This window comes from Caenorhabditis elegans, chromosome III (genome assembly GCF_000002985.6).
Source record: "Caenorhabditis elegans chromosome III".
In the NCBI taxonomy this organism is placed as follows: domain Eukaryota; kingdom Metazoa; phylum Nematoda; class Chromadorea; order Rhabditida; family Rhabditidae; genus Caenorhabditis; species Caenorhabditis elegans.
This window is the reverse complement of record NC_003281.10, coordinates 6,774,368-6,787,621: the sequence shown is the minus strand read 5'-3', so window position 1 is coordinate 6,787,621 and position 13,254 is coordinate 6,774,368. Positions and strand designations below refer to the sequence as shown.

Below are 13,254 nucleotides of genomic sequence, written 5' to 3'. Positions count from 1 at the left end.
AAGTCAGCTGAATTAAATTTCACATGAATTTCTATTATATTTTGCATGATTCTACCACATACCTGTCCATCTGGACCAATTGGTTTTCCTTCTTCATTCCTCTCAACAATCGTCCCATCTCCGGTCACGAAGACACCAGTGGAATCAGTTGCAAGTGGGCTTCCATCTGGTCTTGTGATAGGATAAACCACCTTTCCAAGATTGTCCGTTGGAAGAATCTTTTCATCTGATCCAACTGCAGGATAGATGTAGTTTCCTGACCCATCGGTTGGAAGAACTCGTTTATCTGGACCCAGTGGATATCCGTTGTCATCTTTTTCAATTAATTCACCTTCATCAGTGACATAGTTTCCAGTCGAATCGGTCGCAAAGAGAACTCCATCTGGTTTTGTGATTGGATAAATGAAATTACCGCTCTCGTCAGTTGGAAGGGTCTTGGTGGTAGATTTGTCTGAGGGAACGAGTATAAAGTTTCCATTGTTATCAGTTGGGAGTGCCGATCCATCTTGTGACAGCGGCTTACCACTAGCATCAGTAGGAATTGGTTCCCCATCAGGTCCGATAGCAGCACCAGAAGCATCCGTTGGAAGTGGAGTTCCATCTGGTCCGTGTACTGGGTAGACAGTCTTTCCAGATTCATCAGTTGGCAGGGCTTGTCCATCTGGTCCAATGACTGGATAGATGTAATTACCAGAAGCATCAGTAGGGAGAACTTGTCCGTCTGGTCCAATGGGTTTACCTTCATCGTCATTCTCAATTATTGTTCCATCATCAGTAACAAACGATCCTGATGAATCCGTTCCGAGAGGTGTTCCGTCTGGTCGCGTAATTGGGTAAGCAACATTTCCAGATTCATCAGTTGGAAATGCTTTAATAGTGGAATCGTCTACAGGAACAAGAACATAGTGTCCGTCGTTGTCAGTTGGGAGTGGTGATCCATCTTTAGATAGTGGCTTGCCGCTGGCATCAGTTGGAATTGGTTCTCCATCTGGACCAATTGAAGCTCCTGAAGCATCAGTTGGTAGTGGAGTTCCATCTGGTCCTCGAATTGGGTAGACAGTCTTTCCAGATTCATCAGTTGGCAGGGCTTGTCCATCTGGGCCAATAACTGGATAGATGTAGTTTCCGGAGTCATCAGTTGGAAGAACTTGACCGTCTGGTCCAACTGGTTTTCCTTCATCATCATTTTCAATAATTGGTCCATCTTCAGTGACGAAAGCACCAGTTGAATCTGTTCCGAGAAGTGTCCCATCCGGATTTGTTATAGAAACAATGACTTCATCGGTTGGTTTAGAATCATTTACTGTTGCACCTGGCAGCACAAGAACAAAATGCCCACTATCATTCGTTGGTAATGGTGTTCCGTCTTTATTAAGTGGGACGCCGTTTGTCGACTCGGTAGGGACGAGTTCTCCATCATGCCCAATTGCATATCCAGACGAATCCGTTGGTAGTTGAATGCCATCTTCGTTGAAAACTGAATAAATTGGTTTTCCAGCTGCATCAGTTGTTAAAATTTGTCTATCTGCACCAGTGATTGGATAAACGTAATGCCCAGCAGAGTCTGTTGGAAGTACTTGCCCGTCAGGGCCAACTGGTTTTCCTTCTTCGTCTTTTCCTACCAGTTGCCCATCTTCGGTAATATACGATCCCGAAGAATCGGTTCCAAGCGGTGTTCCGTCAGGTTTAGTAATTGGATAAACAACACTTCCAGATTCATCAGTTGGAAGCACTTTAGCTGCAGATTCGTCAGATGGAACGAGAACATAGTTTCCATTAATGTCAGTCGGAAGTGGAGATCCATCTGCTGACAATGGTTTTCCACTAGGGTCAGTAGGAATTGGTTCTCCATCAGGCCCGATAACAGCTCCAGAAGCATCAGTTGGAAGCGGAGTTCCATCTGGTCCGCGTACTGGGAAAACAGTCTTTCCAGATTCATCAGTTGGCAAGGCTTGTCCATCCGGTCCAATAACTGGGTAGATGTAGTTTCCGGAAGCATCAGTTGGGAGAACCTGTCCATCAGGTCCAATCGGTTTACCTTCGTCATCTTTCTCAATGATTTGTCCATCATCAGCCACAAATGATCCTGTAGAGTCGGTGGCAAGTAATGTTCCATCGGGTTTAGTGATTGGATAAATAATGTTTCCGGCCTCGTCTGTTGGAAGTGAATCCGTAACTCCTTCGCCTGATGGCACAAGAATGTAATTTCCAGAAGCGTCAGTTGGCAATGGCGAACCATCCTTCGAAATTGGTCTTCCACTAGAATCAGTTGGAATAGGTTCTCCATCTGGTCCAATAGCTGCACCAGAAGCATCAGTTGGAAGTGGAGATCCATCAGGAGATACAATGGTAGATTGAGTTGTGTCAGCTTCCTTCGGTTTCACAAATTCACCATCTTCATTCTTTGGAAGAACTTGTCCATTTTCATCAATTGGTTTACCTTCAGAGTTAGTTGGAATAACATTTCCATCCTTATCAGTATAAACTCCATCATCTTCATTAATTGGTTCTCCATCAATAATAATAAATGGAATTGCTGGGGTTGCTTCTTCTTCTTCTTCAATTTGTGGAGCAATGACAACATGTCCATTATCATCAAATTTATACGGATTTCCTTCTGAATCAAGTGGTCTTCCTAGTTCATCAGTATCAATTTCATTTCCTGATAAATCGATCCAATTTCCATCATCATTCTTTGATAATTCGTTTCCATCGTTATCAACTACTGTTATCACTGGTTTATCATTATCATCAGTTTCAACTGGTTTTCCAAATTTATCAACCAATGGATATACCCATTCTCCTTTTTTATTCTTGCTCAATTTCTGATCTTCTGGTCCAGTTGGTTCTTCTCCTTCAATTACAATTGGTTTTCCATTGTTATCAATGTAGTTTCCAGATGCATCAGTAGGAAGTGGTTTACCACTTTGATCGACAATAACTGGCTTCTCAGCATCAGTAGGAAGAACTTGGCCATCGGAAGATGTGACTGGATAGATGTAGTTTCCAGAAGCATCTGTTGGTAGAACTTGACCATCAGGTCCAATTGGTTTTCCTTCGTCGTCTTTTTCAATTACTTGTCCATCATCGGTGACAAATGCGCCAGTTGAGTCTGTGGCAAGTGGTGTTCCATCTGGTTTAGTGATCGGGTAAATGGTATTACCAGACTCATCAGTTGGATGAGTTCTTATAACACCGTCATCTGAAGGAACTAAAATATAATTTCCAACAGCGTCTGTGGGTAGTGGAGATCCATCTGCTGACAATGGTTTTCCACTTGCATCAGTAGGAATTGGTTCTCCATCAAGTCCGATGACAGCTCCAGAGGCATCAGTTGGAAGCGGAGTTCCATTTGGTCCTCGAACTGGGTAGACAGTCTTTCCAGATTTGTCTGTTGGCAGGGCTTGTCCATCTAGTCCAATAACTGGGTAGATGTAGTTTCCAGAAGCATCGGTTGGAAGCACCTGAAATGTTTATTTCAACTGTTTGTAAGGAACGATTGCAGCCCTTGAAAAATTTAATACTCAAAAGTGAATACGTTAGGTTTCAAAAGAAATAAGTCTTTAGTTTTTATAAGATTTTATCTCGTATTGGTAAATTATAAGTTTTATCATTTTGAGAAACTTTTTGAGGCATGTTTTGGAACTTTTAAAACATCTGCCGTACTTCCGCTATTAGTCTTCCTTTACTTTTGAAATTTCAGGTTAGATTTTCTACAAAAAAAGGCCAATTTTTCAAAGTAATGGGGCATTCGAAAATTAGACTTACACTCTTACGGACCTTTTGAAAATTAGACTAATAGACACGGGTTGTGATAAAGAAATTTTCATACGATTCCTCATATTTTGAGTGACAAAGAATCGCAAATTTTATGGAAATAATTTGAGACTGAAAATGAAACCATAATTGAATCTTTTTAATCTTATAATAGTGGCACAACTCTACCGTTCAGGGAAGATTTGGCAAAAGTATTTTGAGCAATTTCAGAATAAAGCAATTAAAACGTAAAATGCGCAAGGTAAAAGCACAAAAAGTATTACCTGTCCATCTGGACCGATTGGTTTTCCTTCATCATCCTTTTCAATTATTTGTCCATCTTCAGTCACAAATTCTCCGGTAGAATCGGTTGAAAGAGGGGTTCCGTCTGGTTTTGTAATCGAATGGATCACTTCTGGAGTTTTATCGGATGTAAATTCAACAGTTGCTTCAACCGTTGGTACACTGATCATGTCACCATCGGTTGGTAAAGTTTGTACATCTGGTCCAACATCTGGATAGATGTAGTTTCCAGAAGCATCAGTGGAGAGAATTTGTCCATCTGGTCCGATAGGCTTGCCTTCATCATCTTTTTCAATAATTTGTCCGTCTTCTGTGATAAATGATCCACTCGAATCGGTACCTAGTGGAGTTCCATCTGGTTTTGTAATTGGATAGATCACATTTCCAGACTCGTCTGTTGGAAGCGATTGTGAGGTAACTTCATCGGATGGTAACATAATGTAGTTGCCATTAACATCAGTTGGAAGCGGAGATCCATCCTGAGAAAGAGGCTTTCCGCTTGCATCAGTAGGGATCGGTTCTCCATTAGGTCCAATAACAGCGCCAGAAGCATCAGTTGGAAGTGGAGTTCCATCTGGTCCTCGAACTGGGTAAATTGGTTTTCCAGTAGCATCCGTCGGCAGTATTAGCCCATCAGGTCCTACAACCGGGTAGATATAATTTCCAGAAGCGTCGGTAGTTAGTACTTGACCGTCTGGTCCAATTGGTTTTCCTTCGTCATCTCTTTCAATGATATCTCCAATACTGGTAATATAGTTTCCAGTGGAATCGGTACCCAATGGTGTTCCGTCGGGATTGATGATTGGGTAAATAACGTTTCCTGACTCATCTGTCGTCTCAGTATCTCCAGAATATCTGCCTGAAGGTAGAATTACATACCTTCCATTGTTATCTGTTGGAAGAGGTGATCCATCCTTAGCTAAAGGTCGCCCATTAGAATCAGTTGGAATAGGTTCTCCATCTGGTCCAATAGCTGCACCAGAAGCATCAGTTGGAAGTGGAGATCCATCAGGAGATACAATGGTAGATTGAGTTGTGTCAGCTTCCTTCGGTTTCACAAATTCACCATCTTCATTCTTTGGAAGAACTTGTCCATTTTCATCAATTGGTTTACCTTCAGAGTTAGTTGGAATAACATTTCCATCCTTATCAGTATAAACTCCATCATCTTCATTAATTGGTTCTCCATCAATAATAATAAATGGAATTGCTGGGGTTGCTTCTTCTTCTTCTTCAATTTGTGGAGCAATGACAACATGTCCATTATCATCAAATTTATACGGATTTCCTTCTGAATCAAGTGGTCTTCCTAGTTCATCAGTATCAATTTCATTTCCTGATAAATCGATCCAATTTCCATCATCATTCTTTGATAATTCGTTTCCATCGTTATCAACTACTGTTATCACTGGTTTATCATTATCATCAGTTTCAACTGGTTTTCCAAATTTATCAACCAATGGATATACCCATTCTCCTTTTTCATTCTTGCTCAATTTCTGATCTTCTGGTCCAGTTGGTTCTTCTCCTTCAATTACAATTGGTTTTCCATTGTTATCAATGTAGTTTCCAGATGCATCAGTAGGAAGTGGTTTACCACTTTGATCGACAATAACTGGCTTCTCAGCATCAGTAGGAAGAACTTGGCCATCGGAAGATGTGACTGGATAGATGTAGTTTCCAGAAGCATCGGTCGGAAGCACCTGACCATCAGGTCCAATCGGCTTTCCTTCGTCATCTTTCTCAATAGCTTGTCCATCGTCTGTAACGAAAGATCCTGAAGCATCGGTTCCAAGTGGAGTTCCGTCTGGTCTTGTGATTGGATGAACAACATTTCCGGAATCATCTGTTGGTAGTACTTTAGTCGTGACTTCATGAGCAGGAACAAGCACATAGTTCCCATTATTGTCCGTTGGAAGAGGAGATCCTTCTGCTGACAATGGTTTTCCACTTGCATCAGTAGGAATTGGTTCTCCATCAAGTCCGATGACAGCTCCAGAAGCATCAGTTGGAAGTGGAGTTCCATCGGGTCCTCGAACTGGGTAGACAGTCTTTCCAGATTCATCAGTTGGCAGGGCTTGTCCATCTGGTCCAATAACTGGGTAGATGTAGTTTCCAGAAGCATCAGTTGGAAGAACTTGTCCATCAGGTCCAATCGGTTTTCCTTCGTCATCTTTCTCAATAGCTTGTCCATCGTCTCTAACAAAAGATCCTGAAGCATCGGTTCCAAGTGGAGTTCCGTCTGGTCTTGTGATTGGATGAACAACATTTCCGGAATCATCTGTTGGTAGTACTTTAGTCGTGACTTCATCAGCAGGAACAAGCACATAGTTCCCATTATTGTCCGTTGGAAGAGGAGATCCTTCTGCTGACAATGGTTTTCCACTTGCATCAGTAGGAATTGGTTCTCCATCAAGTCCGATGACAGCTCCAGAAGCATCAGTTGGAAGTGGAGTTCCATCGGGTCCTCGAACTGGGTAGACAGTCTTTCCAGATTCATCAGTTGGCAGGGCTTGTCCATCTGGTCCAATAACTGGGTAGATGTAGTTTCCAGAAGCATCAGTTGGAAGAACTTGTCCATCAGGTCCAATCGGTTTTCCTTCGTCATCTTTCTCAATAGCTTGTCCATCGTCTCTAACAAAAGATCCTGAAGCATCGGTTCCAAGTGGAGTTCCGTCTGGTCTTGTGATTGGATGAACAACATTTCCGGAATCATCTGTTGGTAGTACTTTAGTCGTGACTTCATCAGCAGGAACAAGCACATAGTTCCCATTATTGTCCGTTGGAAGAGGAGAACCACCATCGGCAGACAATGGTTTCCCACTTGCATCAGTAGGAATTGGTTCTCCATCAGGTCCGATAACAGCTCCAGAAACATCTGTTGGAAGTGGAGTGCCGTCTGGTCCACGAACTGGATAGACTGGATTTCCAGATTCGTCTGTTGGTAGAGCCTGTCCATCAGGTCCAATGGCTGGATAGATGTAATTTCCATAAGCATCAGTTGGAAGAACTTGACCGTCCGGGCCAATTGGCTTTCCATCTTCGTTGTTCTCAATAACAGTTCCATCCTCAGTAATAAATGCTCCTGTTGAATCATTGGACAGTGGTATTCCATCAGGAGTAGTAACAGTATCAGAATAAGTTACTCCATAATCTGTTGGTATGGGACCATCTGGTCCAATGAAGTGTCCACTAGCATCAGTTGGAAGTACCTTAAAAATTTTATATTCTATTGTAAAATGAATTTGGCCTACTTTTCCGTCTGGACCAACAGGTTTAGCTACTTTGGGAGGTCCTTCAATCACAGTACCATCTGGGCTAACTAGGGGATAAATCACGCTTCCTGTTGTGTCAGTTGGCATAGCTTGTTCATCAGATCCAATAGATGGATAAATATAGTTATCCGAAGAATCTGTCGGAAGTACCTGAAAGATTTAAAATTATATGAAGGATCGATCTAACTTATGGTAAAGTGCAGTGAATGCAATAAAATAAATGAAAATTTTATATTTACACATTAGTTGCAATTTAGTGAATTCTCAAACAAGTAAGCAGTAAAACATTCACATTTTGGTTTAAATTCTGACTTTGAACGTTTTAAAAAATTTCTTACATCACAGTTCTGAACCTTATCCTTCGGGTTGTGTAATTTTACTTACCAACCCAAAACTTCAAAATATTCAAATTGAAATGGCAATTGAATATTCTCAATAAAAATAGGTACGTATTGAAAATTCTCGTAAAACATTACTAACCTGTCCATCTGGACCAATCGGCTTTCCATCGTCGTTCTTTTCAACAATCTGTCCATCTTCAGTGATAAATGATCCTGAAGCATCGGTTCCAAGTGGAGTTCCGTCTGGTCTTGTGATTGGATGAACAACATTTCCGGAATCATCTGTTGGTAGTACTTTAGTCGTGACTTCATCAGCAGGAACAAGCACATAGTTTCCATTAATGTCAGTCGGAAGTTTAGATCCATCTGCTGACAATGGTTTTCCACTAGGGTCAGTAGGAATTGGTTCTCCATCAGGCCCGATAACAGCTCCAGAAGCATCAGTTGGAAGCGGAGTTCCATCTGGTCCGCGTACTGGGTAAACAGTCTTTCCAGATTCATCAGTTGGCAAGGCTTGTCCATCCGGTCCAATAACTGGGTAGATGTAGTTTCCGGAAGCATCAGTTGGGAGAACCTGTCCATCAGGTCCAATCGGTTTACCTTCGTCATCTTTCTCAATGATTTGTCCATCATCAGCCACAAATGATCCTGTAGAGTCGGTGGCAAGTAATGTTCCATCGGGTTTAGTGATTGGATAAATAATGTTTCCGGCCTCGTCTGTTGGAAGTGAATCCGTAACTCCTTCGCCTGATGGCACAAGAATGTAATTTCCAGAAGCGTCAGTTGGCAATGGCGAACCATCCTTCGAAATTGGTCTTCCACTAGAATCAGTTGGAATAGGTTCTCCATCTGGTCCAATAGCTGCACCAGAAGCATCAGTTGGAAGTGGAGATCCATCAGGAGATACAATGGTAGATTGAGTTGTGTCAGCTTCCTTCGGTTTCACAAATTCACCATCTTCATTCTTTGGAAGAACTTGTCCATTTTCATCAATTGGTTTACCTTCAGAGTTAGTTGGAATAACATTTCCATCCTTATCAGTATAAACTCCATCATCTTCATTAATTGGTTCTCCATCAATAATAATAAATGGAATTGCTGGGGTTGTTTCTTCTTCTTCTTCAATTTGTGGAGCAATGACAACATGTCCATTATCATCAAATTTATACGGATTTCCTTCTGAATCAAGTGGTCTTCCTAGTTCATCAGTATCAATTTCATTTCCTGATAAATCGATCCAATTTCCATCATCATTCTTTGATAATTCGTTTCCATCGTTATCAACTACTGTTATCACTGGTTTATCATTATCATCAGTTTCAACTGGTTTTCCAAATTTATCAACCAATGGATATACCCATTCTCCTTTTTCATTCTTGCTCAATTTCTGATCTTCTGGTCCAGTTGGTTCTTCTCCTTCAATTACAATTGGTTTTCCATTGTTATCAATGTAGTTTCCAGATGCATCAGTAGGAAGTGGTTTACCACTTTGATCGACAATAACTGGCTTCTCAGCATCAGTAGGAAGAACTTGGCCATCGGAAGATGTGACTGGATAGATGTAGTTTCCAGAAGCATCTGTTGGTAGAACTTGACCATCAGGTCCAATTGGTTTTCCTTCGTCGTCTTTTTCAATTACTTGTCCATCATCGGTGACAAATGCGCCAGTTGAGTCTGTGGCAAGTGGTGTTCCATCTGGTTTAGTGATCGGATAAATGGTATTACCAGACTCATCAGTTGGATGAGTTCTTATTACACCGTCATCTGAAGGAACTAAAATATAATTTCCAACAGCGTCTGTGGGTAGTGGAGATCCATCTGCTGACAATGGTTTTCCACTTGCATCAGTAGGAATTGGTTCTCCATCAAGTCCGATGAGAGCTCCAGAGGCATCAGTTGAAAGCGGAGTTCCATCTGGTCCTCGAACTGGATAGACAGTCTTTCCAGATTTGTCTGTTGGCAGGGCTTGTCCATCTGGTCCAATAACTGGGTAGATGTAGTTTCCAGAAGCATCGGTCGGAAGCACCTGACCATCAGGTCCAATCGGCTTTCCTTCGTCATCTTTCTCAATAGCTTGTCCATCGTCTGTAACGAAAGATCCTGAAGCATCGGTTCCAAGTGGAGTTCCGTCTGGTCTTGTGATTGGATGAACAACATTTCCGGAATCATCTGTTGGTAGTACTTTAGTCGTGACTTCATCAGCAGGCACAAGCACGTAGTTCCCATTATTGTCAGTCGGGAGTGGAGATCCATCTGCTGACAATGGTTTTCCACTTGCATCAGTAGGAATTATTTCTCCATCAGGTCCGATAACAGCTCCAGAAGCATCCGTTGGCAGTGGAATTCCATCTGGTCCGAGTACTGGGTAGACAGTCTTTCCAGATTCGTCTGTTGGTAGAGCTTGTCCATCGGGTCCAACAACTGGGTAGATGTAATTGCCAGAGTCATCGATTGGAAGAGTCTGAAATGAAAGTCATAATGTTACAAATTTTCATTTGCTACGTCTTTGGGTATTTAAAAAGTCATATTATTTAAGTTGCTTTTCATTGCTTCCTTGTCTTATAGATGTACTGAAATAGTGAGAGCGAAGATATTGATATTTTCACAAAATACTCTTCAAGTTTTATAAACGATTCTAATTGAACTTTTTTTAAATTAAAATACTAATTGATATGCAAAACAAACCAATCAGACAATACGGCCTCTGGCATTATTTTTCAAGAGTTGTTTTTTATCTATTCTACCAAATTTATAGATTATGTAATTTTTGTACATAAAGAATTAATGACGGCAATAAGGCCGGTAGGGAAATAACTTGCTGCTCAGATAACCAAGAGTATTTTCTAATAAGCAGAAAAATAATAAACCCCTTTTTTAATTAGTCAAAAATAAATTTTTATTAGGTTAAAGGTGAAGTAGCGCCTGTGAGGATTTTGTCTAAGTGCACCTATAAGGATCCAAAACAACCGAATATCATAATAAAACACTCCAAAAAATTTAGATTTTTCACAATTAACGGTCAAAGTTTTGGTAAGTGCCAAAATTTTGAAAAAAAACGAGCTTTTGAGGAAATGTAAAGAAATGTCGCTTGTTTAGACCCCTACAATGTTTTAATACAAATAATTTAAACAAAATTAAAACATAAAAAATGTCGAAAAAAAAATTTTTGGTCGACTTCCAAAATTATGATGTTTGGAAAAGTTTTATCTTGAAATTTGGTCATTTTAGAACGGACTAAAGGAATAGGTTTTAACAATTAACCCACTGGCGCTACTCCACCTTTAAAAGCATGTATAATTAAGGTGACTCTACAACTGGTCTAAATGATAATTAGAAGTGCCTTCACTATTTTCTACTATTTTCGTATCAACATTACCTGTCCATCTGGTCCAATCGGCTTTCCTTCGTCATCTTTCCCAATAGCTTGTCCATCGTCTGTAACGAAAGATCCTGAAGCATCGGTTCCAAGTGGAGTTCCGTCAGGTTTAGTAATTGGATAAACAACACTTCCAGATTCATCAGTTGGAAGCACTTTAGCTGCAGATTCGTCAGATGGAACGAGAACATAGTTTCCATTAATGTCAGTCGGAAGTGGAGATCCATCTGCTGACAATGGTTTTCCACTAGGGTCAGTAGGAATTGGTTCTCCATCAGGCCCGATAACAGCTCCAGAAGCATCAGTTGGAAGCGGAGTTCCATCTGGTCCGCGTACTGGGTAAACAGTCTTTCCAGATTCATCAGTTGGCAAGGCTTGTCCATCCGGTCCAATAACTGGGTAGATGTAGTTTCCGGAAGCATCAGTTGGGAGAACCTGTCCATCAGGTCCAATCGGTTTACCTTCGTCATCTTTCTCAATGATTTGTCCATCATCAGCCACAAATGATCCTGTAGAGTCGGTGGCAAGTAATGTTCCATCGGGTTTAGTGATTGGATAAATAATGTTTCCGGCCTCGTCTGTTGGAAGTGAATCCGTAACTCCTTCGCCTGATGGCACAAGAATGTAATTTCCAGAAGCGTCAGTTGGCAATGGCGAACCATCCTTCGAAATTGGTCTTCCACTAGAATCAGTTGGAATAGGTTCTCCATCTGGTCCAATAGCTGCACCAGAAGCATCAGTTGGAAGTGGAGATCCATCAGGAGATACAATGGTAGATTGAGTTGTGTCAGCTTCCTTCGGTTTCACAAATTCACCATATTCATTCTTTGGAAGAACTTGTCCATTTTCATCAATTGGTTTACCTTCAGAGTTAGTTGGAATAACATTTCCATCCTTATCAGTATAAACTCCATCATCTTCATTAATTGGTTCTCCATCAATAATAATAAATGGAATTGCTGGGGTTGCTTCTTCTTCTTCTTCAATTTGTGGAGCAATGACAACATGTCCATTATCATCAAATTTATACGGATTTCCTTCTGAATCAAGTGGTCTTCCTAGTTCATCAGTATCAATTTCATTTCCTGATAAATCGATCCAATTTCCATCATCATTCTTTGATAATTCGTTTCCATCGTTATCAACTACTGTTATCACTGGTTTATCATTATCATCAGTTTCAACTGGTTTTCCAAATTTATCAACCAATGGATATACCCATTCTCCTTTTTTATTCTTGCTCAATTTCTGATCTTCTGGTCCAGTTGGTTCTTCTCCTTCAATTACAATTGGTTTTCCATTGTTATCAATGTAGTTTCCAGATGCATCAGTAGGAAGTGGTTTACCACTTTGATCGACAATAACTGGCTTCTCAGCATCAGTAGGAAGAACTTGGCCATCGGAAGATGTGACTGGATAGATGTAGTTTCCAGAAGCATCTGTTGGTAGAACTTGACCATCAGGTCCAATTGGTTTTCCTTCGTCGTCTTTTTCAATTACTTGTCCATCATCGGTGACAAATGCGCCAGTTGAGTCTGTGGCAAGTGGTGTTCCATCTGGTTTAGTGATCGGGTAAATGGTATTACCAGACTCATCAGTTGGATGAGTTCTTATAACACCGTCATCTGAAGGAACTAAAATATAATTTCCAACAGCGTCTGTGGGTAGTGGAGATCCATCTGCTGACAATGGTTTTCCACTTGCATCAGTAGGAATTGGTTCTCCATCAAGTCCGATGACAGCTCCAGAGGCATCAGTTGGAAGCGGAGTTCCATTTGGTCCTCGAACTGGGTAGACAGTCTTTCCAGATTTGTCTGTTGGCAGGGCTTGTCCATCTAGTCCAATAACTGGGTAGATGTAGTTTCCAGAAGCATCGGTCGGAAGCACCTGAAATGTTTATTTCAACTGTTTGTAAGGAACGATTGCAGCCCTTGAAAAATTTAATACTCAAAAGTGAATACGTTAGGTTTCAAAAGAAATAAGTCTTTAGTTTTTATAAGATTTTATCTCGTATTGGTAAATTATAAGTTTTATCATTTTGAGAAACTTTTTGAGGCATGTTTTGGAACTTTTAAAACATCTGCCGTACTTCCGCTATTAGTCTTCCTTTACTTTTGAAATTTCAGGTTAGATTTTCTACAAAAAAAGGCCTATTTTTCAAAGTAATGGGGCATTCGAAAATTAGACTTACACTCTTACGGAC

At 40.8% G+C, this 13,254-nt stretch overlaps 1 protein-coding gene across 1 annotated transcript in view; it reads right to left on the bottom strand.

The window, feature by feature from the left end:
* The window catches only part of dig-1 (Mesocentin), a 48,457-nt gene that overhangs the window by 7,143 nt on the left and 28,060 nt on the right, over positions 1-13,254 (bottom strand). The window contains exons 34-38 of the mRNA NM_001379776.1: positions 11,052-12,938; positions 7,815-10,136; positions 7,314-7,484; positions 4,041-7,271; positions 63-3,464 (exon numbers count right to left, since the gene is read on the bottom strand). Of these exons, the coding sequence (NP_001366805.1) occupies positions 63-3,464; positions 4,041-7,271; positions 7,314-7,484; positions 7,815-10,136; positions 11,052-12,938 (11,013 nt within the window). The remainder of the gene's footprint in view (positions 1-62; positions 3,465-4,040; positions 7,272-7,313; positions 7,485-7,814; positions 10,137-11,051; positions 12,939-13,254) is intronic.